The following is a 27,094-nucleotide window of genomic DNA, read 5'->3' on the forward strand; positions in this document are numbered from 1 at the left end:
CTCTATGCCCTATATTTGGTGTAAAAAAAAGTTATAGGTGGCAGCAGGGGTGCGTGACACGACTGGTATCCCCCTTTCTACTAACTCAATATTTCGTTTGCAATTAGAAGACACGGAAGGCTTTGCCACCTTCATTGGAAATGTGCTTCGCTTTTGGGCGAGATTGAAGAAGGAAATTTAGTCTACATCCAAAATTTAAATGAACTTTGTCATTGAACTCTCTCTGAAAGTAATCTAGTTAATAATCTGGAAGTTCATTATTTTGTGAATGACCGAAAAGCTATTTGTCTTGTTGCGTATAAATATGCTACTTTCAATTATATTTTTTTAGTAATTCTACTGATGACGGTCGCTGTATATGTGGTCGAAATATCTAAATAATATTTCATTTATTACCCAGTATGAACAAAAAGAAGTGGAGTACATCAAGAACAAAAAACAAAAAAGCAAACTTGCTCACTTAACAATTATTTACATCAAACGACGTAGATTATGGTGCGCAGTAAGACCTGCAGATTCCGACAGCTTTCCCACAAGCACAGTCACTTTTCCCCGTAAGTCAGGGAGGTCGAATCGTGATATTAGATGCCGTTCCGGAACTACGGAGGGAGGCACAGAAGGTATTAAGAAAATTTAAAATAATAAGTCCACAGAGATCTGAGATCTTTCGGCTTCCGAATTGGAAGAAAACGAGATAAAAAGAGAATAGAATGATCCCAAAATGAAGAATTCACCAGCCACTATTAAATCATAATTACTCGATACAACAGACGCAAGAATAGCCTTTTTGCCGAGGCTTTTATATACGCGTTTAAAGCGAAAATAGGTTTTTTGTTACACAGGAGATCATAGTGGTTGGTGGTAGATTTATCAGCACAGTATTACCAAACCGAACCGCAAGGATAGAATTATCGCTATGAAAACACACGGGAGATAAGAAACTCAGGTTACTCTTATCAATGCACGCGAGGCCTCCAGAAGGTCTACCAAAAGTGACCAAAGCATTAGTTGTAAAAACGGAATGATTACGACTTTTGTTTAACACTTTAATACTGGCAGAAGTCAGGAGGTGTTCTTAAAGGCATACTATGTCCAACCGGTCACACAATTCATCAGTCATATGCTCCTTTAAACGAGTACCATTTATATTAAAAGAAACAACCGAAACAGGCACAATAATTTCTTCTTGCAATGATATCTCTCAGCACTTTGCATCTAAGACTAAAGAAGGCATGATTTTCACCACAATTGGCACATTTTGCATCAAGCTGGCAGAGAGAATCCTTGGTGGGAATATGAGGGCCCGCAGAGCGTGCACATTTCGCAACCAAACTTGTACAATCAGTTACTCTATGGTCTGGCGAACGGCATTTGAGACAGCACCGAGGTGCCGACAGATATTCTTTCACAGATAAGTATTCATAACCAAGTTTAACATAATTTTGCATAGCCTTAGCTTCTGACATGGGGACACAAAACTCAAGTTTAGCCGTGCCAGTGTCACCGAGACACATAGCTTGCACCACACCCGGATATCCTTGAAAGAATGAGAGGTCTAACTCCCGATATTCTCAAAGAATCCCGAAAACCCGCTTAGTGATTACCTTGGATGATTCTGCTAAAATCATAGAAATTGAGTCTTTGAATTGTTCAGCAGCAAATCTTCAACATTAATCAGCCATTTGTCACCTCGTGAACTCAGCTTGGTAACTGCATCATGACAGCTTACTTCGTCGAGCAATTCTTTACGTTTTATCGGATCATTTAGCGTTTGCGGCACTTTAGGAAACAACAACAGTGGCGTCAGAGTCAGTTGCCGGCGTCGCAAGGGTAGGCAATAGTGGAAAGTGTTTATCATACGAATCGTACTTACTTGAAACAGTCTTTAGGAAGTGTTCCATTCTATTCAACTTTGCGATCAAACTCGAATAAACCAAAGCTGGGATGACAGGTGCATCATTGGGAGAACAAATTAAAACGTCGGTAGGTCTGTGTCTTCATCGTCACATTTTCACGAATATGCTTAACATATCCTTCAGTTGGCTTTCCAAAGTCTTCACCCCCTTCTTCTCGGAAGCTCAGTTCTAGGTATGGCCGCATCATAGAGGAGTTTTTTTTAGCTTCGATTACACTCGGCAAGTCCAGAGGAAACTCGTTTCCAAACTTCAGCATTTCGTTTTCATTCACTCCATTACCACGGTTAAATTGCAAAAAACTTAAAACCGGCGAAAATACAAGTCTACTATTCATTATTCACTGTACAGCGCGTGTATAGAACCTTAATGAAAATCACAGCATCAGATTCAGCGTATCAGAGAACCATACTGTATAGGTTTCAAGCTCCTATGTGCAAAAATGTGGAATTTTGTATTTTTTGCAGGAAGAAAGACCCCGGATATGTGTTTATTTGTTTTTTGGTTTTGTTTTTTTCCCAGAGGTGATCGTTTCGGCCCAGTGGTTCTAGAATATCGTGAGAGGGCTGATTCGAACGGAAGTTAAAGTTCTAGTGCCCTTTTTAAGTGACCAAAAAAATGGAGGGCAACTAGTCCCCCTCCCACGCTCATTGTTTTCCCAAAGTCACCCGATCAAAATTTTGAAAATCAAAATTTTTGTTCAGCATGGCTGAAAATATAATAAATATGTCTTTTAGGATGACTTAATCCCCCAAAGTTCCTGGAGGGAGGGCTGAAAGCTATGAATTTATTAACCCCTTCATTGCTATGAAGGGGGCGCCGGATTTCCCAGCGCTATTTAAAAAACGACCAGAAATTAAATAATAAAAAACAAGTTTTTCACCTGAAAGTAGGGAGCAACATTAAAGCTTAAACGAACAGAAATTATTATGTATATGATTGGGTTCGGCCACTAGTCAATACCTCACTATTTAAGCCAAAGACTTTTTAGTACTTTTATAAGTGCTATTTATTCTGATTAATGGCTTTTGTGATTAAGGGGTCATTTTTAAAGAATTGGAACAAAATTCGAACTATAGCGTAAAGAGCGAGGTATTGACTAGGAGGAGAACCCCCTATTATACGTATTAAAAATATATGAATATAGAAGTCCGTTACATAAGTTAAATCGTAAGTTACATATATTTATTACTAATAAAAACGTTCGTAAATAAAATTAAACAACTTTCGAGTAAGCCATTTAATCTAATAAAAGTAAAATTAATATGCAATTTTTTTTTTTTTAATTATTCGTGTACGGCAAGACAAAATCAAAACCTGCATTAATTCAAAAACTTTCAAAAATTAAATTAAAAAAACAAATTTTTATTTTAACTGAAAGTAAGGAGCGACATTAAAACTTAAAACGAACAGAAATTATTCCGTACATGAAAGAGGCTGTCCCCTTCTCAACGCCTCGCTCTTTATGCTAAAGTTAGACTGTTTCTCACAACTCTATTTTTAAAAGCAATAAAAAAAAAACTAATAAGAAACTAATAAATAAAAAACAAAAAGGTTAGACTCTTTCTCACAACTCTATTTTTAAAAACAATAAAAAACTTTAGCGTAAAGAGCGAGGCGCTGAGGAGGGGACAGCCCCTTTTATATACGGAATAATTTCTGTTCGTTTTAAGTTTTAACGTCGCTCCTTACTTTCAGTTTAAAAAAACTTGTTTTTTTTATATCATCATTCCAAATAGCCATTATTTTTCAGGTTTTTCATACCGCAAATTTTTGTTTTTTTAAAACCTGTTTTTAAGATTTTGTTTACTATGAGCCGTGGTTTTTGTGCACTACGTAGCAGCTATTGTTGCATCCGTGAAATTCAAGTGAGTTAGGGCTCTGGGCATGATAAGTTTCCCAATTTTCAAATATATAATACAGAAGGATCACTTCAGTGTTTTAGAGAGGGGGATGAATAGTTTTGCATTGAAGCACCATAAAAAGAATAAAAACACTTACATAAGAACTAATCAATCAACAGAGACCATGGCATTCGAGTCAGCTTTAATCATTTCCGACAGAACGGACTATACTACATTTTCTAGTTGTAAATTAGATTTGAGTAGGTGGGCCTGAATGGATATTTCAATGTGGGTTCGGTCAAACAGGATTGGGTTAAACGGGGGTTGATTTGCATTAGAAATAAGTTTAATGATCGTTGAGTTACACGCGGTTAAGTTGCACGAGGATTGAGTTAAATAGAGTTGAATTGCATGAGGGTTTAGTTAGACCGGGTGCAGTCGAATGAGTATCTAATTACATGGGGGTCTGGTTGAATGAGGATGAGTTGAATAGGGGGTTCAGTTAAACAGGGTTGATTCACAAAGGTGTTGAGTTAAGCACGAGTTCAATTAAATCGGGTTTGAATTTCACAACGGTTCAGTTTCACGAGAGTTCAGTTCCACTTGGTTCAGTTGAACGAGGGTCAAGTTGCATAGAACTTGATTTGAGTGAGGGTTGAGTTGAATGAGTTTTAACCAGGGGTTCAATTAACAGAGGTTCAGTTAAACGGCGTCTAGTTACAAGGGAGTTAATTTAAACGAGGGTTCAGTTAAACGGGGGTTTAGTTACGCAGGGTTTCAGTTGCGCGAGGGTTTAGTTAAACGGTTCAGTTGCAAGGCTTCCAGGTTAAACGAGGGACCAGTTGCAAAACAATTTTCTTTCTGTATTATGAATCTTGGAGTTTGTAGAAAGTTGACAAAATAAAAGCTGCTCAATGTCGATGCCAATTTTATTCGTAAAAAATGTTCCGTTGTTTAGAAGGATGGGACGCCAGGCCAAACTTTCAGGTCAGACACCTAATTAGTTGACCCCCGTATGATTATCAAAACTTCAATAACAAGATTGGAATATTGGGACAACAAGAGTCAAATTAAAAAAGGATAACTTCTCCATGACACTGGAATCTTAGCCCTGGATGAGGGATCCTTAGTTCCTCCAAGATTTTCAAAGAGTGGTACTCGACAGAGTACAAATCACTTTCACTTTCTTAGAAGCGAAATCAAGGGCCAAGACGGTTTGACTTGGAGGTTGATCGTTTCTGTCTTACTCATTCCTAGGCATAAAAAGTGTTAAGTGTAAGTAAAATTAATTTACATCCTATGTTTTACTTTCTCCATCATTTTTTTTTTCAATTCCTCTGCCTCTTAGATATTGATCATTGGTTTGATTAAGTTCTGGAATCAAAATGCAATATGCGCTCCAGGGAGACAGCAATCTAGTTTTGGTAAAATATAATGAGCTTTTAAAGTACAAACCTAAACTCTAACCAATAACTATCACCCTTCAGCAACGAAAAAAGTCTTGGTGTTTTAATATAATTTCCGGCAGTTTTATTTGTGGAATATGAGTAAATTGTAGACTGCACATAACATGCCTAAGAACAAAAGGCAAAAGTCATCTCTGAATGTGACATTATAAGCTGGTAAATTTGTATCACAGTTTTGGTATCACAAATAGAAAGGTCATCACATCGTTTTTGCTAGTTTTTATCCCCCCCCCACCTTCCCCTTCTCTGCAAGTGATATCCCTGAGTCCTTTGCATGACGATTTTGAAAACATGAAACCAATTAAGTTTAAAGCCATCGATCAAGTTTATTAGCATGGGGAAATACGCATAATTTGGGAGGGGGGGGGGGGTAAACGCCCCCAAAACCTAGTTTATCTACATCAAATGACTCAATCAAATGTGTATCTTTAAGAATGACATACCGAATTAATTCTTCTTCTTATTTAAGGGTTGTTCGCAGATAGGCTTATTTATTCCTCTGTTAGTTTGATTTGTTTCTCAGGCAGAGGGCATATAAGGAGAAGGTTCAACTGATCGGAAATTCTAGTTTCAAAGGTCTACTGCCCTTTTTAGGAAGAAAGGTAGATCGTAAAAAATAAATGAACCAATATCAGCTATCTTGTGTCTCTAAACAAAACATTGGCCCAACTAGGGCCAATCGTTATATAGCGAATAATGGTATTTAAATTTCCTCCCAGTTAGGATTAAACTAAAAAAAAGTTTTTTCCTATTCTGTCTCGCAAAAAAAAAAATTTTGAACGACTCAACCCAACTAAGCAGAAACTGAACAGCTGTATATGGAACGAATATGAACTATTGTTGTTGGTTTCATAGCATTGATAATTCCATAGCAATAATTGGAAGAGGGGTTAGTGAATTATTTATGGGTGAGGGGTTGCCTGAAGTCTCAAGGAACGCATTTTTATCTGAAATTGTTCATCTTTCTTACCTGTCCTTCATATGCCAAGGGGGTATTAGCACCGCTCTTGTAGCATAAATATTTTTCATGTTAAATGAAAGATCACCTTCATATGCTTTTTGTTTCGTTTAATAAGGATTGAGCCAAAGTGTTGCTATCACAGTGATCTCGTATGTTCGTGCATGTTTGTTCTTACATGTTTGTGAGAACATTTAGGGAATACTGTTCCTTGAAGGAAATTCAAACTAATCAGATACAATGTTCTTTTTATTGCACTTTCCTAACCCAAGGAACTTTTTTAGAAACTGAATTCGGATTTACCATAAGGAAACTTTTTTTTTATAGGAAGATTGTATCCTACGATTTTTGAATGGTTGACAGTTTTTGTTTAGACTAACAACTCACCGCGGCACCAAACCACCTGAGGCAGACACAGCTACGCACGATCCTCCTCCATCCCAATCTTTTCGAAGCCTCCTTCTTTAAATCCTCCCTGAAAGCTCATATTTCCCTTAAATATTTCCTTACGGCATCCTCCTACCCCAACTGAGAACTTCCAGCTTTCCGTTTAGCCCTAGACGGTTGGCCGAAAAGGAAAATCTTTGGCAATATGTTATCCTCCATCCGCAGAAAGGGCCCTAGCCATCTCAACCTTTTGTACTTATAGCCATAGAAAGCGGTATTGAACCATACTTTTTGTACAGCGTACTCATTGAAATACGGTCAGTCAGTCGGGTACCTAAAACAATCCGTAGGCAATTTCTCTGGAAAAAAAAATCTAGCAAATCTTCCTCCGTTTTTCCGAGCGCCCATGCTTCAGAACAATATTTGACCAGTATCATCACTGTAGCTTCCAATATTCTAATGTTGGTTCGCAGAATTATCTTCCTATTCTTGCCAACTTTTCTCAACTGTGGATAAACACCTTGGGCCTTGCCTATTTTACTTTTAACATCTCACTCCACCCACCGTCCTCACTAATAATACTGCCAAGGTAAGTGAATCCGTTCGCTTGATCAATCTTTTTCTTACCCAACGTCATCTTTTCATTTTCACATATTCCTAGCCTTAGAGACTAGTTCTTAACATTAATTTTCAAACCAATTTTAGCACGCTGAACTCGCAAAACCTCAAAAACCTCTAAAACTATATTTGTCTTGACTTGCTTTATTTACTACTAATTACAAAATAAACTATATACAAGCAACCGCTCGGGGAAGGCTCAAAAAGCTTGATGAAAGACGGCTGCAATCCTCTAATTCTCAACCTTTTTTCAAGTATTTTACATATTTGACCACTGTCATCACTGAAGACCTCTTAAACTATATTTGACTAACCTTGGTTTTCAGACATATCTTCCTATTCTTTCAAACTTTTTCAAACTGGGAAAAAAAAATCTTGGGCCTTGGCTATTCTACTTTAAACTTGCTTTACAAAAATACTTGGAGAAAATGCTCCATCAATTTTCTTTGCCAACTTTGACCCCTTGGGTTTTTTTCTCTCTCTCTCCTTTTTTACCCGGGGCAATAATAACATCGAGCAAAGGCCCCTTACACAAGAGGGTAAAGTGGTTTCAGCTCCCCTTTAAAAGATCAAAATTGCTGCATGTGGAAAAGTATTATTTTTGTTGGATAAAATAAGAAATAGAAAGGGTAGTTAGAACCTTTGCTGGTAGCTTTATGAGCCTTTTTTTTATAAGGATTATTTCAAAAATACTGAAATTCGATGAAAAAGAGAATCTGATTTATTACCGCTTCGACAAGTGTGCCTGACTGTGGAAGCAGGTGAAGCATGGCTTTTCTCGCGAGTGATCTATCAGTAAATTTGACAGTATCATTTGGTTTGCTAAGATTCTTAAGACTTTACAATGCAGCAAGCACCTAAATGAAAGCACGATTCAACTTTTATCTTAATCTGGCATTCGCCAAAGTGCTGATGGGAAAAATTTACCAGAGATCTATGCTTTAGGATTCTATAAACTAATCTGGACATATTTAGTATGTCCGGATGAGGTCAAGTAAAGTTCGATGGGGATTGTAAATACTAAGCCATGATCTACTTCTCTGGAAATCTGGATCATCAAAAAGACGGTGCAGGATGTTTGTTTTTTCCCATGTCAGTTGAATTTTCCCTTTAGTAGTTCCGTGACCGAGACGTTATTCAGTGAGTTGAAATAATTTAAACTGACAATTCCAACTGTCTTGAGCGACCAACTACTTCTTGTCTGTTGCATTGCAAATACGGAATAAGGAGGGTCAATACCACCAGAATATCAATGATTTTGGACTTATCAAACGGAAAAAAATGATAAAATGGTAAAGGCTAATGCTACCTCAGAAGAGGCAGCTTTACTCATTTCTTAGTGCTAGCTTCCTTATAAATAGTTTACTTATGAGCAAATGAAACAAAACAATCACTGAAACTCCCTCAAGTTGAAATAATGACATGCATATAAATAATAGGTTGGTCACATGGGGCGTAGAAGCTACCATCACTCTGGCAAGGACTACATGAAACCGTGTCCCACATGAATAGCCTAGAGAAAAACACTGCATATGAGTAAAAAGCATCAAACCGAGTGCTACTATATCATCTAAGACCCTGTGAATAGCCATTAGTAAAACTTCGTACAATGCCATCTATAATCGAGACGAGAGATAAGGGCCAGGTCACATACTTTGGAATCTTGCTTTGGCGATTTTTTCAATTTGAAGAAGCTGATTAGGAGGCAATGATGACTAATAAAACCTTTGCTCTTATGTCTGGCTTTCTTCAAAAATGGTAATTCAAATTGGGGTTATGTATTTTTACACCTATAATTGTCGCTGGGATTGGGTAAACAGTTTTCTTTTACACAAGTCCAACCTCAAGAGCGTTATATCTTAGCTGAAATGCCTGGAGCCGGAAACTAACTAAAACTAAGCCTAAAGGCTTAATTACACGAGACTATTTTACAAGCTACAAGCTGGCTCTTTCAGAAGCAGCAAGTAAACAAGTCTAATGTAGTATATACACGTGTTCCATTAACTGCTTGCCAAAGTATTCGGGAAAAAAATGAACTGTCGGTGACTTTGCACAACCCACCGGCTATCGAGTGATCTAGCTTATAAAATAGTCACATTTACTCCTATTAGCTGTTACATAGGTTGCTAGTAGCATTGGTCTTTAAGATGTTGGACGAGTATGTCGAAGATACCATTTTAGTGTCAATGAAATTAGATTATAGCAAACAGACTGCCAATGAATATATGCTCGTAACTCAGCTTCAAGTTTGTAGCATTATGAGGGTTTTCTATTTACACGTTTGTTCAGTTTTAATTCATATTCTTTACTTATATTTTAGAAATTTTTAGTTTCAAAAATGTTGCTTAGTTTAAATTTATATGTTCTTTTTAATTTTAGAGAATAAAACCAGAAAAATTGTATGGACTGATTTTCAAGATCACATTTCAACGATCGGTTGCAAAAAAAGGTGTGCAGATATATCGGGTTTGAGAATAAGATCTACCTCATCTGCAGATGAAAATATTGTTTTAGTTAGGTACATAAGCGTCAGGTTTGTATATTTCATGTTAAAAGCATGAAATTTAGCAGACACGTGCAGAAAAATATGGAGAATCTGACTGGGAACAGAACTACATTTTCTGACGCGATTATCGCATCGTTTTGCGTTTTTCCGCGCTTTAAAAAATAGCTGACATTCAGAGTGGGAAATTTTTCCAATCAGAGGATTGTCTCTCATGATCCCAAAAACGTGCTTACTTTGTTCTTCCACCTCCTCGTTACTGAGTTATCATCATTTTCATCACTACGCTCCGTGAACTTCTGAGTAATTTCCGCTTTCTGACTTTGTATGTTTCATCGTAATCGCATAGAAACTAGTGAACAAGTTATGGAAAATGTGAAGAATCGACTAAGCTGCAAATTCAAACTTTGTCTCCGTAGTTCCGCGCTACTTTGTGTTTTTCCGTACGATGAAAAAACACGCGAATTTTGAGAATGAGTGATGACCGAGTTTAAGATTTCTTTTCTGACTCATTCGAGTCTCTCGATTCCAAAAATGTGGTTATTTTACAATCGGATTCTTGGTTCAGGATTTACCAGTTTCATAACCACGGTTTCTATGCCATACTCTAACAAAAACTCATACCCTCCCTATAACATTCCAAAGGAGATCATACGTTTTTGACTGTAAGTAATTAATTACCGTTTCAGATCTCCTCAATAAGCTTTCAGTAAAAAAAAAAGAAAATCATTTATTCTACTCAACTAGCTTGACTTAAGGAACATCGGACGTAAGAAGCATACTATTATGATGATAAAATGTAGAGTACTAAACTACTTCAGGTGTTTCAAAATAGTTAAACAATCTAAGCAATCACAAGGATCATAAGAATGAAACAGCCGATTTTGACTTGTTTCATCATTAGGATCGCTAAAAAAGAAAATGCGGTTCTCACGGACAGGATGCAGGTCGAAATCGGCTTCTGAAAATTACGGCTTCAAAAAGTGCACCACTGATTGTACTGATTATCACAAACTTTGCCCGAACAGAGATCTGTGCATCTAAAGGAAGCTTTTGCACATTTTCACCTGTTTTTGCACTTTGTTTACAGTCACATTTGAGCACTTCTTTTCAAATTGTCGCTTCGTCAGGAAGATTAGTCCAGAAAGGCTCCCAGCTTCCGTCATGATTCACCCAGCTGTATAAACATGGATCCAGCGAGGAAGTTTCGGACAATACGACGATGCACAAATCTGGGCCTGCAAGTAAGCAGGTATGGTATGCGGCTCAAGAAGAGCCACTGTTGAGGGCAGTCTTTCCATTCCGGCTGTTGTACGTGTGAAAAGCTCCTTCCACAGACTATTCACTTCAGACAAGCCGCTTAATTTTTCATAAAGAGCAACGACGAATTGCTGGATGTCTGTAAAGTGACAATCAAGGTGCGGGGCTTCTGACGTACTCAAAGTAACGAAAGTCGGAAGAATGGATTCCAAAGCTTTCCAGGTCTTCCAAACACCATACTTTCCATGAAAAGCAAAAGAAGAAGTCGTACAGCATCCAGAGAAGGCTTGCAAAAAGAGAAGGCTGCGAGACCTGTCAGATCCTAGACGGTAAGTAATATCGTGAATGGGCAGTATTTTCGTCTTTGCTCCATGCCCATAGATGACAAACAGGTTTTCATTCTGAAGCTGCTGGAACAAAGCTGTTACAATCACAACTACATCAGAATCCACAAGTCTGATGGCTATGAAGTTATAGTCACACTGGGCCTGATGGAAGGTATGGAGCAGCACCCGAGTGTCACCTTCTTCGTGGTTGGTAAGTGTGAGACCTTCGTGAAAAGCGATATCGCACGTTGAAATAACTGTGTCCCCAAGAGTGGCCACTACAAAGATGTCCTGCAATTCCTGAACTACCACAGTTGCCAAGAAATGGAAGAGTCGACTCTTGTTCTCAGTTGATTTTAAAAAGTCACGCCAGTTCGTCCGAGGAACGGGGGGTCGGTCTGTGATATTCACAACATAAGACGAAGCCTTTGTGTTCACGCGCTCCGTTCTTTAGGCTGTCGTCAGTGTAGATGTCAAAGACGAGACCAATCCTTTGAGCGTCGGTTTGGGACTGTTGCTTTTTAATGTAGGTAGCAAAGTTCGAGCGAGCGTATTCACCAAAACTAATTCCAGGCTTTGGAACGATGAGGTGTACTAGAAGAGATCCTTCTAGTACAATTGATTCGACGGTTAGTACGCCGCTGGGCAGTGGCTCTTCAAGGTCGGCAGTCAAACAGTCAACTATGTCAGATGTTTTTCCCAGCCGTAGCTTGCCGTACTCAGACAGGAAAGGTGGAAAAGTCTGGTTCTCGTGCTTGAGGAGAGGAGAGGAGAGAGAAAGAGACTGACAGACAGAAAGAGAGAGAGAGGTTTCCGTTTCTATTCTTCTCTAGTAGTTTTCAGCAGCCGGTGAAAAGACGATATTACCCCCTCCCCTCCCCCCGAAAAATACCCCCCCCCTGAAAATATCCCCCGCGGAAAATACCCCCGGTGGAAAATACCCCCCGGAAAATATCCCCCCGTGGAAAATAAGGCTTTCCAAATTTGAAAATTTTATTTGAGTTTTATTTTTTTATTTCCGTAGGGAATAGGAATTTCGGTACTTGTGTATTATGGGTAGCTCACTCAAGATTACTCTGTGTAAAACTCAAAAACAAACTGGTTTCTTCGTTAGTTTTGTTTCAGGTTAGCGCGGGACAAGACAAAGACAAGTGACAGAATATATGGGAAATTTATAATTTGGACATAAAGGGTGGGGGGGGGGGTAAAGTATTTGGACAGTTTGAAGTCAGAAAACAATTACTTCTAGGTATGGCCAAAAAAAAACTAAAGAATAGATGTATCTTGAAATTTTTTTAAATAAAAAAAAAAATCCTAGTTTGAGTAAATGTAATGTTTCATTTAAGTGTTTTTTCCAAGTGTTAAGTGTTTTTTTTTTGTTTTTTTAATGAACGTTCACATATAATAACATTTATCGTAGATTTCGTGGGCTAATTCTGACTATTAAATTTGAAATTGAAAATTAAAACCTTTTAAATTGTTATGGAAAATTGGTGCACTTACAAAGCTGTACATATTAAAGTTTAAGCAAGAATTTATTTTAGAATCAATAAATTTTTATTTTGGGTCTGTCTCATCATGATTTTTTCAAATATTTAGAAGAGCCTTTTCGCTTGACAAAAAAAGCACAAATGTAAACAATTGCAACAAAAAAAAACTTATACTGATAAAAATGAAATAGAGACTTACCCTACTTCTGTTCCTTGAAGGGTACTCATCCCTTGAAGTCTTTCTCCTTTTGTCTTTCAATATCATCCTTGCTGCCGCAAATGCCATAATGGATGCTTTTTCAACTGGCCTGTTAAAGTTGTTTTGCCACAAACTAGTTATTAAAAGAAACTTATAGCGTTCAACTTCTCTAGATTACTACCTTTCAATCTGAAATAAAAAGAAAACATCAAATAATATAAGAAATTATACAAATGCTAATAAATAAAGAAATTTGATCGAATCATAAAGCTGTATGAATTGAAGGAATTCGGATAAAATAGAAAAACTTAAATTCAACCCGTATAACAGGAATTGAAACAATATTTTGCTTATTTTTGTATGCGTTTTTTATATATTTCATGGAAAAACTGTAGTTTTGAGAATTCTATACATATATGGTTTGTGTCAAAATTAATGGTACGAAGAGTGCTGGAGTTTCTTTACTCAACTACATTTTTTTAGTATTTTCCAACAAACTTCTTGGGTATCGATTATTTATGTTTATTCTCTTGTTTTGTATTTGTATCGATTATTTTATATTTATCCATAACATTTTTTTCAGGTAATTATTGCTTTCAACTTTTAAACTGAGGAAGACATGTTTTTTTGCACGAAAATTAAGAACAATCATAAGGCCTAAAACAAACGAAAATTTCTCTATGTTTCAAGAGCCTGCCATTCAGCTAAAACTCCCGAGCCTTGACGATAAAAGTCAACTTGTACTCTACTGAAATTAATAAACAATTTCAAAGGTTTAAGTTTTTATTTTGTTTTCACTATGGAAGTGAAGTCAACAGGAGTTTTGTTAAAATAGATTGCTAAAGATAGGTTTCACTTTGCACCTCTCGATTATTAAATGTTTAATATTAAATGTTCAAATGTTTAAGCATTTTAAAGACTATTAACGGTTTTTTTTTCTCGAGGCAAGGAAGTAAAACTCCCATAGACTTAGATTTTACTAATGATTTAAGCATTCTAGGTACAGAAGCCAAGCATGCATATCTGTATTGACCTCAGGCGGCTTGGTGCTACAGTGAGTTATTATCGTTATTATTATTATTAGTTGTAGCAGTAGTATGAAATATATACATATTTTAGAGAAATGAAGGACATTAAAATAATTTATGTGAGCAGTTAATATAATTTACAGACACTGTAGTTTCCGTAAGTACTACTATATTTTTTCTGCCAAAAAATTGCAAAGAATTTTTACTACTCTTAATTGTTTAGGAGAACCGAATACTAAACTCATGTTATTGTGAAAAATAAAAGGTTAAAACAAGAAAAATCTCCAATTCAGGGAGGCACTACCCTTTTCCTGCCCCCTAATGACGGACCTGTGTGTGACATCAAAATCAGCGATCAATTCATACGCAACTTGAAGGAATGAGAAAAATAAAACCATAATTGCGGAACGTTTCGATGGTTACACATTTTAACGCTTTTGCGATATCCCAGTGCCAACTAGCGCAGGAGGAAAAAACTGAAAAAAAGACGAATCGAGGTTTCAAACTCTATTTTAAAATTCCTGAAAATGGGTCTTGGTACTTTACCTTTACTTTAGGGATGGATATTAATAGTGTTATTGTTATTCCTAAATAAGTTTCGAATTTGAGTGAAAACATTTTTTTAATGGAAAGTTTTAATTTCGAACTCATTTTTTTCATTTTTACTTAATAGAAGGATTAAGAGAGGCTAGCATTCAAAAGGGAGATTTTAGAATCCGATTCAAGCTTTTTGCCAAGAAAATTTCAATGGAACACAAAAGTATAAAAAGAGTCACATTTTTGGTGTCAGATTTTTTTTTTTGCTAAGCTTGTACATGTAACTACTAACTTTCACGTGAGCTCTTATAAAGCTTTCTATGATTTTTCGTGTCAAAAAGCTGTATAGATTACCCATTAAAAAAAAAATGCACCATAACGAGGGTTCGAAACTAGGTCAACACAGCAAAAACGGGGGTTCCTAGCTACCGTACTGGTCTGCAGCGCACTGTTTAAAAATGTTTGTTTTACATTCCTTACTGTTTCCAATTACTCGGTTATTACGTGCTGAAAATTTATGACTAAGATATAACTTGAGGTTTCATCACCATTCGATATATCTTTCTTATGCTCTTTTCAAACATAAATCTTCAAGAAGCGCGTTGATATGACCAGGAGCTTTGAATTGAGCCGTTAGACATCTCTCTCCGTGTTGCACCAGCCGGCTAGCTCTGACAAGCCTGGTCAGCAGACGATTTCTGAAACTTGCTAATGAGTTAGGAGGAGAATGAGTTAGGTGCCATTAGTATCGCTCTTAGGTGCCATATGGTGCTTTATTATGGCACTATCAAGTTACATCTATAAAATATTTGTAAATATAAAAAACTCCAATATATGTCTCAAAATGAGTCATTAAACAGTTCTCAATGATCTTCTAATGTCTCACTAGTGGCAAAAACAAGGAGAGACATCTGTGCTTCCCATGCAAAAATGTGATTTTCCTTACTGTTTGTAGTGAGGGGCTGTAATTTTTCTATTCGGAGCTTTTGACCATGCTGATTCAAGCTGTTTACTTTTCATTTCGGTTTGGCAACATTTTCGGGCAGTTTCAGTGGTCATTTTCAAAATTCCCATAAATTTTGTTTTCATAATAAATCTTTATTATAACGAGTAATAGAAATGGTGCCCACCATTTCTGAAACAGCATGAAATGCTAACTTTTTTCAAGAAATGCTTTTTTTTCAAAATTTATCTTTGAACTTTTGGTTAGTAGCCTATGGGTCACGGTTTTCTCTTTACTTTGTTGCAGTGATCATAAATTATATGGAATTTTATGAATGATCATTCCTAATGTACTCAGAACACCCAGGTAGCACCCTTTTTTGAGACTTTTTGTATTTTTCTAAAAATTACGCAAATTTCCACAATTCAAAAACTTGTAATATATACCCTGAACCTTAATGAGTTTTAATTATTTGGAATCAACATAAAAGTGAATTCATTGAATAAATATATTCATTTCAATTTTTTTTTTTACATATTTTGTATGTGTGTGTATGTATGTGTGTATGTGTGTGTATGTGTGAATTTGTGTATATGTGTGTATTTGTGTATCTGTGTTTATATTTGTGTGTATATGTGTATATGTGTGTATATATATATATATATATATATATATATATATCATCACACACACACACACACACACACACACACACACACACACACACACACACACACACACACACACACACACACACACACACACACACACACACACACACACACACACACACACACACACACACACACACACACACACACACACACACACACACGTGAAAAATACTCCAGTATTACATTTCTAAATCAATCTTCAGTGTTATAGCTTCTCAGACTAATTAGACACAAATTAGACTAATTAGACACAAGACAATTTTCACCAAATGGATGAAAGGAGTTTCTAATATTCTAAGTTTAAAGTTTAAAATTTTCTAATTACTTCTAAGTTTAAAGAAGCCTGATTATAGAGTCGAGAGATCCTCTCTCTTCACTAGACTGTGAAATTGGTGATTCTGAATGACTCTTCGTCGCGGAAAGAGCCTTCATTAACCATGTTTATCATAAAATATCCCTCTTTAGTAAGCTAATCGTTTAAATTGTCAAGCATCCCTAGAAAAAGATATTTTAATACAATAGAAAAGTGGCATAGGCATAGAATGGTTTTAGTGAATAGCCCATAAGAGGTTAGAACCGAAAAATAAAGTTACAGATTATGCTTGGAGATGATTATCTTAAATGAAAAGATATTCTTATGGGCTTCCTGGTGGGAGATAGCTGAAACAAAATCTTCGAAGCAGATGGGTAGGATACGGAGTGCTTACCACTTTTGTGAGCTCAGTGGGACACTCGCGAAAATATGGCGACACACTTAAACACTTTACAATTTTGAAACAACCAAACTGAAATGTTATGAAATTGCGGTGCTCAGGCATGAATAGACCTAAGATAGGCCTTAAATAAAATATAAATTTAAAAATAAATAAAAAAAAATTGTTTTACAAAAGTATTTCTTATCTGGATATCCTTAGAAAAATACGCTTTATGGTTGTTTTAAACCCACTCCAGCTTAAACGTATCCAGCACTCCTAACCATTCAGAGGTAAAACAGGTAACCTCAAGTCATGGCTTAAAAAATAATAATAACAAACAAAACAATAGGTCTTTAATCTCAGCAACTATTAGATTAGTATTCAACGAAATTTTTACCAGTAAATTATTCCCTTTATTATATTGGTACTTATGATTTATATATGACACAGCACTATAAACTGTACAAATACAAATAAAAACCCGCCAAACGGTAATTTGCAAGGATAAGAAATTGCAAAGCAATTTCTTATCGCGTTTACAATATTTAAACTGTTGTTTTTTGGGGGGTTTAGGGGGGAAAAGTTACCTAGGTTAGGTTAGGTTACGTATTTAATATATGCTCTGCTTTGCCCCCCCCCCCCTAATGTACAAATATATAGCCTAAATTTGTTTCTAAACTAATATATTTTCATCCTATTTTATTTTATTTCATTAGCATTAACCAAACTTGACTTCTTTCGTGTGTTTTATATAAAGCGTAAGTACCATTATATTATATTGAATATATTACATTTGCATTTAAATATACTAATGTTTCTGATAATTTTATTTTTCTTAGTATCTTATATTCAATGATTTTTTTAAATCATTGAAAATAAAAGAAAAGTTTCTAATTAATCCAAGTAATGAAAATAAAAGAAAACGGTTTATCAGTTGCTCAATATCAAAAAATTTATGCATAATAAGTTACTATCTTGTATGTCTTGACTGGTATCTAGGGATGATTTTGAGGTAACTTTTGAAAGTACGCGCCTCCAGCACGTAAAAACATTACTGGCATTTATATTCTTCTACTCAAGAATGCACTTTGCGGGTACAAATAGTCTTGATCTAATATCTTCCCTTGAGGCCTGAAGCAACTAGAGTAATATGCTATTCACTACAATATTTGTGTTCGTGTCAGTTTGAATTAGACATTTCAAAAATAACGAAACTAATAAAACACCAAGAATACAAAAACAACTTTTGGAAAACGGCACTATGGACTTACCCACTAGATTTAAAGGTAAGGATTAACCCCCAGTGGCAGATCCAGAGGGGGCGCGCACCCCCTAGCGTAGTCTAAAGTAGTGTAATTTACTTAATTAACTCAAGTTTCCGTTAATTAAACTTGCTCCTAACGCTCGTTTATCGGATCAACCTATTTTGTGCCCTCCCCCCCTAATTTTTTTTCGGCTCAACCTATTCCCCCCCCCCTAAAAAAAATCCTGGATCCGCCCCTGTTAATCCCAGTAAAAAGGGCTTTCAATGGGAAGAGCACACCTTTTAGTAAGGGAAAGGCAAGTTGTATTTTGATATGGATTTAATTTATCAATGTGTGGTGACTTGAAGCGTATTCACTTTAGCCGGTTGAGAAGTGGAGATTACGTATAAGATTAATGTCAGTTCTGTTTTGATTCTTTTTTAGTGTTGTCGTCACTGAGAGCAGTTGAGAATTTTGAAGAAGTGAAACTAAGGAGTGGAAACTCAGAGAGTGTCGTCACTGAGAGGAATTCTAATTTATATTAAAAAAAAAAAAAAATAGCGTTACGACACACATGAAAAGGGATAAGTGAACTTTGAATTTTATTGAAATCCATACAAAACTGAGTATTAAGACTTCATAGTAATAAAACTCATATAAAAAGTTTGGCTGAGTGAAAATTTTGCCCCGAAGAGGCCCAAGTTACTATAGGCTACAGACGATAAAACTTTTCTGAATATGACAAGGAATAGGATTCCATTCAGCCTCAGTACCCCCTCCCCTAGGAAAATCCTTGGCTTTCAAACTCCTACCAGTCCCTCACGGAAAAGTTAAAATAGTCTTTGTACTTACCTATATAATAAATGAGGTATAAATTTAAGTTGAAATGAGTTTTGAAATTAAGCAGGACTGCTACGACAGTCTACATTTATAAGTAAAAAAAAAGCAAGTTTTTTTCTAACGAGATTAAGGAACAACATTAAAAGTTAAAACGAGCAGAAATTATTCTGTATATGAGGGGGGATACCCCCCCCCCCTCATAAGCTTTAAAAAAGAAGCTTTAAAAAAGCTTCTGATTTCAATTGCATGGGCCTTGTGTTTGAGGAATCTTTCTTAAAGTTTCTTAATTTCAGTAGAAAAAACCTGTTTTTTTATTTAACTTCTAGTCCTTTTTCAATCGTCTCTCCCACGTAAGATTCTTCCCCGGCAAATTACCCCAGGACAATTCCATCCTCGATGTGAATTCCCCCAAGAAAATTTCTTTCTTACGATTCCACCTGAAAAATACTCCTTAGCATACTTTCATTTGAAGGAGGACTTGTTTTTCATTTAATTTGTGATCTTTGTCAGGTCATGGCGGAGTGCCTCTGTGTGTAGAATATTTTCCGGAAATCCTCCCCCCCCCCTAATGGAACGTTTCTCCCGTTGAGAATTTTCCCAAGGAGAATTTCTGCTCTTGATAATTCCCCACGGAAAATTTTTCCCGTGAGAAATCCCCCCACTTAAAAATCCCCCATAGAGTTCCAACTCCGCTGAAAATTTTCCCCAGACAAGTCCCCCAGAGCATCTCCACGTGTAAAATGAAGTCGCCAACAAGAAAGTAAGACAAATAAAATGATGTTCGTATATGAATTCTGGCAACCCCCCCCCCCCCCATGTAAGATTTCCCCTGGGCAAGTTCACCCCCAGAAAGTTCCACCCCAATGAGAAATTCTTCCCGTAGAAAATCCATCTCCAGAAAATCCTCCCCCTGAAAAATGCCGGTATACTTCCCAATGACAAATACTATATGTAAACAATGGGCAAATTTCATTACTTGTGTCCCTTCCTTCGGGGGCTCTGGGGTGTCACTTCATCCTCAAAGACATAATTATTGGACGTTCCAACTGTACTGAATAAAATGGCTACATTAAAACTTTGATCCGACGACACTGGGGGAAAAGGATGTAGGAGGGGAGCTAGTAGCCCTCCAATTTTTTGGTCACTTAAAAGGGGCACTAGTTTTTTTCAATTTATGTTCAAATGAGCCCTCTCCTAATCTTCTAGACCTATTGCTTCGATAAGATCACCCCTGGGAAGAACAATGAAAAAAATAAATAAATAAATACGCATCCGTGATCTGTCTTCTGGCAAAAAATACAAACCATCACTCTACATTACGGTTGTTTGATACGTTGAATCAGATGTGCAATTTCTAACCAGATTTTTTTACTTTTAGGGGATGTTTCCCCCTTTTTCAAAAATCAGGCAAATTTTATCAGGCTCGTAATTTTTGGTGGGTAATATTAAGCTTAATGAACTCTATATATTTGGAGTCAGCATAAAAAGTTAATTCTTTTGATTTACGGCCTATCTATTGTTATCAAAATTCCGTTTCTACAAGTTTCGGTTACTATTGGGCCGAGTCGCTGCTTACTTACTGTTCGTTACCACAAACTGTTTGAAAGAGGGTATTCAAGAACAATAAATAGCATGTATAGAATAGTATGCTGTCGTCCATGAGAGAGGCGGAGGTGGTATTCTAAGAAGAAAAAAAAAACATTCAAAGGGTTTACACGCACCAATTTGAACGATCTTTTTGTCATGCAAGGTGTTAAGTGTTAGTGGAGCTATTTTACATCACAACTGGCATTTATTTAATCCATAAACTTCATATAAGAGACTTACCATCCCCATGATGAAAACCTTTTTATAGTCCAGTTTTCAAAATGACAGTTAAAGAACAAAAGAGATAGTCTTCATTCGATGGGCTTTTTATTGTCATGTACGGAGTCCTCAGAAGGTTATCACGAAGCTGGATCCCCCTCGTGAGCTAACTATTGTAATAACAAAATTTTTGCTTCTTTTCATTTGCCATAAGATTTTTTGTGTTGCTATAGGGGCTTTCAGCTAAGTCTAATTTTACTGGCTTCTTACAAGTATATTTGAAGTAATAACTTTTTCACCTGGGTTAGCTTAAAATACTTATTTAAAAACCATGGCTTAAAATCCCGGTTTTTTATTTTATTTTTCATTTTGTTATTTTCTTTCCTCTCTGAGTTTCATTTGGTTACAAAAACATTTTTTTTTTGGGGGGGGGGGAACAAAAAACTTAAAAGATAGTTTAAAAATCGGTTTATGTTCGTTTTTGTTACATTTGTACGAGTCAGACAAACATTTTAGGGGGTGGGGTTCAAAACCCCTAATCATGTGGCACTTGCGATAAACAAACTTCGTCCGCGTTCTATACATCAGTATCGATTGGCAACAATGATTTATCTCTACTAATTAAAGTTCTTGTTTTGTTACTTTTGCGTCTAATGGTCGTATTTTCAAACCTCTTAGATAATTGACCAAAACCTTTGGTTTAGCTGTTTCAAAGGAGTGATGAGTAGGACAATATATGTCCATCAAGACTTGATAAACGTGATCAATAGTGCCATGCTAATTCTCTCGTGATAACAGCTTAGCAAACGGTTGCTTCAATTGTCTCAGAAGTTTAAAAATTTCAGTTATACTATAGTATATAGACGTAACTTATATTACGTCTATATATAGTATACAGACGTAATACGATACTACATAGACGTAACAGAGACGGTTTGTTGTGATTCTTACTAAACTCGTTATTAATCCTTTCCTTTCTGTAATTTTTCTGCAAAAAATAAAATGACCAAATACCAGTCATAATTTTTTTTTCATACAATTATCAACTGTATAACGGTTGTTGGTTTAGTTTTATAGTAAAGTACCAAGAATGAAATATTTTTTGCCCCCTCCCCCTCCTGGATCCATCTTAGGTTTATTCGTACTCGAAGACTACGATTCTCTAAGACTCTTCCTTTGCTTGTTTCTAAACTTTGTAACAAATAGGATGGAACAAAAATATTTGGCACAATTTCTCAAGGAAGAGATTATTAATGTGCATTTGCTTTAAACAATAAAAATTTTCGGTTCAAATGTTTAAAAGGTAGGCGGTTGCTTATTTGACGCACTCATAAATGCTTGCAGAACAACACTTAAAAATTAGTAGATAGAGCAAGATGTTGATGCAGTGACAGCCTTCCCCTCATATGCGGAATACTTTTTGTCCGTTTTCAGCTTTAGTGTCACTCATTGCTTTCATTTCAAAGACTGGATTTGATGTTAAGGAATAACCACCGTAGAAAAGCTTCTTATGGGGGGAGGGTATGCCGTTTATTACTGGAAAGACAAGTTTTATTATTTATGAATTTGTTGTTATCGATGTTAAGTACCTTGAAATGTGCTTAGTTCAGCTCACTGTAGAACTGTACAGCGTTGCCAACGCTGTGAGATAAACTGTACCAGTTTTCCGACCAAAGTTGTACAACAAGAGATTAATTTATACCATCTGAATAGTAGGTTAAAAATTGGCCGCTCGCGTCACTTTGCGACGCTTTGCGGCAGTTATGTTTAATCGATTTCGCTGAAAACTGAGAAAACGTTCTAGGGCAAGAGCAGGAAAAATAAACCCAAGGCAGTAGCGACCTCATAGCTTGAATATCAAGAATGCTTCTATAGCTTTCTCAGCTTAACAAAATAGCAGTCCCAAACCGCTTAAAGCATTTTAGAAAAAGGTTTCAGTAAAATTTTCTGAAAGCCTTCTCGAAGCTGATTGTTGGGGCTAATCCTTTCAGGGCTAATTTCGGGGATTGTTGGGGCTAATTTCAAACATTCTTTTATAAACTCAACTGCATCAGATATCTTTCCTTTGGTAAAAATCACTTCCACTGGGCCCCCACAATCAAGGTCCTTGAAATCGACGAAGCAGTTGGTGTCATGTGGGTTTATGAGACGGGAATCGTTTTCTATGGTATAATTAGGCAACACAAAGTGGGATGCTATTGTCTTGTACACTTCAGAAAAAAGATCATAGCCAAGAAGAATCTGGGTGTCTTCTGCCTGAAATTGCTTGTTTAGATGTTCGATATACTTGCAAAATATACACCAAAAAGGCAAAGTAAGCCTTGAAAACCAGTGACAGCAGATTTTTTAATATGGCAGTGGCCTTCCCCGACTCGTTGGCTTCTATAAGACTTCCCGCACGGAAGAATAAAGTCAAGCAATCCCACAGCTCCAAATGTCCAACTACAATGGCTTGTCTAGACAATCATCGAGTTGCCATATGTCTAAATATTCGACGTTCTTTCAATTCCATAAACTTTTGCAATTTTAAAATCTCACTGGCCCGTTTTGGGCTGCGACAAATATAGCCGTATATATCCTGACAAGAATCTGTTCGTTTTAAGTTTCATTTATACTTCAATAGCAAAATATATTTTTCATTTTAAGCTTGATTTTCATATTCAATCTAAGCATTACTCGCTTTATGATCTATTTTTTCATTTTTATTATTACTTGTTGTATGTTTTTTCATATGATTGTTTATTTAATTTCTGTTCGTTTTGGGTTTTATTTATACTTCAATAGCAAAATAGTTTTTTCGTTTTAAGCTTGATTTTCATATTCAATCTAAGCATTACTCGCTTTAAGATGTATTTATTCATTTATATTATCACTTTTTGTATGTTTTTTCATATGATTGTTTATTTAATTTCTGTTCGTTTTAAGTTTCATTTATACTTCAATAGCAAAATATTTTTTTTCGTTTTATGTTTGATTTTCACATTAAATCTAAGCATTACTCGTTTTAAGATCTATTTATTCATTTATATTATTATTTGTTGTATATTTTTCCATATGATTGTTTATTTAATTTCTGTTCGTTTTGGGATTCATTTATTCTTTAGTAGTAATTTCTGGTCGTTTTCAGTTTGAATTTTATCAGGTATTCGTATCTGCTGAGCCTACCATTCAGCCTACCATTCCCCCAAACACATCAGATCAAAATTTTCAGATAGCCATTTTGTTCAACGTAGTAGAAAGTTATGGAAATTAGGTCTGTTAGGATGACAACCCCCTCAGAGCCTTCAGGACAAAGGTTGTAAGTTTTGCCCTGAGGGCATATAAAGTTTTTATAGAACGCGTTGTCGTAGAAACTTCAAAAAGGACTCATTCGATTAGAAACTGAAATGGCTTGTGCCCTTTTTAATAATTGAAAGTAATTGGAAGGCAACTAACACCCCTTCCACGCCCACCATTTCCCCAAACACATCCAATCCAAATTTTGAGATAGCCATTTTTTTTAACGTAGTTGAAAGTTCTGGAAATTAGGTCTTAGAGGATGACAATCACCCTCACAGTTCTTAGGGTAAGAATTTTAATTTATGCCCTGGGGACATATAAGGTGTTTCTAGAAATTGCTGTCGTACAAAATCAAAAAGGGTTCATTCAATTGGAAATCGAAAGGCCTAGTGCCCTTTTTAATAGTCGAAATTGATTTGAAGGCTTGACATTTTAATAGTAAAGATCGAAATAGGTATAATGCACTTTGTATCGAAGGAGTTGTCGTAGGAACTTCGAAAAGGACTCATTCGATTGATAATAGAAAGGGCTGATGCACTTTTTAATAGTAGAAAGTGATTGGAGGGAAACTAATTCCCCTCCCACATTTGACTAAAAACTAAATGTTGCCATAAGATTAAATCAAAATGCACAGTGTTAGATTTAAATTTGAAGTTTGAGCTTTGGTATGGTAAGATTAAGGATACGTTTTTGGAATGTTGTGAAGTGACAGGAATACAGAAGAGAAGGGTGTCTCCGAATAAACCTTGGATTACAAAGAGTTTGTTACAGTCAGTTAATAGAAGACGTTTTTTATATAAGTTGTCAACAAGGAGCAATGATCCTCATGATAAAGTAATATATAGAGTTTATAATAGTAGTTTAAATGCTGCACTCCGACTGGCTAAGGTAGAATATTATAAGATTAAATTTAAAAAAGTTGAGGGTAACCCGAGTAAGACTTGGACATTGATTAAGTCGGTGACTTGCCCTGGTAGCGTCTTGATCCGCCCAGATAGTATAGGAATGAATAATAATGTAGCAGATGAGATGCGTAATCACTTCGCTACTATTGGACAGCGTGTGTCATCATCGGTGACAGTATTTGATCAAGATGGAGATTTTCGTCAGGTCCTACCTGAAGATTGTGATGTGTCTGCGTACTTTAAATCTGTAACTATTGATGAATTATTTGATGTTATAAATAATATGAAAAATTGGTGCATCAGGAGGCGATTTTATTTCGTTGAAGATTTTGAAGTCGATATTACCTGTTATATCTAGTCATTTTTTAGGACTGATCAATAATTGTTTAAAAGCTGGAATATTTCCTGATTGTCTAAAGTGCGCGAATGTTATCCCGATATTTAAAGGAGGGGATAAGAATTGTTTTAGTGATTATAGACCGATTTCTTTACTGCCATTTATTTCTAGAGTGTTTGAAAAGTTGATTCATAGTACGATGGTAAGTTTTTTCGAAAAAAGAAAATTTTTTAGTTCTAGTCAGTTTGGGTTTAGGAGTCATCATTCTACAGAGCATGGAGTTTTGTTTTTAACAACTTTTATTAATGATGCTTTAGACAAGGGTCTGAAGATAGCTTCGATATTTTTGGATATTACTAAAGCATTTGACTCTGTTGATCATGATATACTAGTTCAAAAGCTATATAGTAGTGGTATACGTGGTGATTTTTAAATGTGATAGTTAGTTTTCTTAGTGGAAGGACTCAGTGTGTCGTGATGGATGGAGTTACATCTAAAATTTAATATATTTCGATTGGAGTACCCCAGGGTTCCGTTTTGGATCCTTTGTTGTTTTTGGTTTATATTAATTACCTTTGTAGAGCTTCAAATAATGTGTCTTGTTCTTTGGACCTTGATACTTATGGTACAAAAGGAATTCTACCATGTTTTGCTGATGATGCCCATTTCACCGTAGCTGCTAGAACTGAAAATGAGTTGATGACTATATTGAAACAAAGTATTTCTTCGATTGAAAAGTGGATGCGAGTAAATAAGTTGAAACTGAATCATAATAAGTCGAATTTTTTGATTTATGGTAGAATTACTGGACATTATCCATGGATTAATAATATAGAAGTAGGGCACCATACTATTGTAAGATCTACTAGTACTAGATACCTTGGTGTTATAATTGATGAAAGCCTTAGTTTTAAAGACCATATTGCATCTGTTAACAGCAAATTGTCTCGTAATATTGGTATTATGGGTAAATAGGTATCTTTTTCCGTTTGAAATTCTGAGAATGTTGTATTTTTCTATGGTTCACCCATATCTCATTTATTGTGGTATGGTTTGGTCGAAAACATTCGTAACTCACCACCATTTGCTCTGCGTAACACAGAATATGGCAATTAGAGTTCTTTATGGTAATCAAATTGACCTATTTGTATCGGTGAGGCATCTTTAATGCGAGTATAAAATTCTACCGTTAGAAGGAATATGCGTATTTTATAATGCTCTGTTTATGTTTAAATATTTAGCTTCGGAGTTACCATCATGTTTTTCAGGAATGTTTAGTCTTGCGTCTACTACTCACGATCATTTGACATGATCTTCTCAGTTGGTGCGAAGACCAGCTATGGTCACGTCTAGGTCTAGGTTTTCAATTCGCCATGTTGTTCCGTTAGTTTGGGAGAGTTTGCCTGAAGATTTGAGGAATGTTGGGGGTTTGCAGGATTTTCGTAAGTCGCTAAAGAACCATTGTTTTGATGTGTATATATTGAATGGATTATTCCACGCCACTTAAGTTTTGTTTTTGAGGAGGGTTTAGTTGCAGCTGAATATGATTTTAATTATTATATTTTTGTTGGGTGTTGTTTGGAGGTTCGTTGGTTTTCGGGTCCGGTAAGTTGAGCTCTAATCATGTATTTTTTTTTATAAATTGTTTTTTTTTTTTTTTTTTTTTTTTTTTTTTTTTTTTTTTTTTTTTTTTTTTTTGATTCATTAGGTGGGTTTTCTCCCGCACAAGCATTGCTTCAGGGAATCGATGATGTATATATATTTTTTTTTTTAAATAAACCCATTGTTACTTAAAAAAAAAAATGCTAATTCCCAATAAGGCATCTCAGCAGCATCCCAAGA

At 35.9% G+C, this 27,094-nt stretch overlaps 1 protein-coding gene across 2 annotated transcripts in view; it reads right to left on the bottom strand.

Moving 5' to 3' along the window:
* LOC148949603 (uncharacterized) overlaps window positions 1-27,094 on the bottom strand; it is a 249,687-nt gene that overhangs the window by 208,345 nt on the left and 14,248 nt on the right. For both annotated transcript variants that reach the window (XM_089093036.1, XM_089093038.1), the window contains exon 2: window positions 12,965-13,153. In XM_089093036.1, the coding sequence (XP_088949162.1) occupies window positions 12,965-13,051 (87 nt within the window). In that variant the 5' untranslated portion in view covers window positions 13,052-13,153. The remainder of the gene's footprint in view (window positions 1-12,964; window positions 13,154-27,094) is intronic.

This window comes from Artemia sp. Qi Xiang Cuo, chromosome 8 (genome assembly GCF_049724085.1).
Source record: "Artemia sp. Qi Xiang Cuo chromosome 8, ASM4972408v1, whole genome shotgun sequence".
Classification (NCBI taxonomy): domain Eukaryota; kingdom Metazoa; phylum Arthropoda; class Branchiopoda; order Anostraca; family Artemiidae; genus Artemia; species Artemia sp. Qi Xiang Cuo.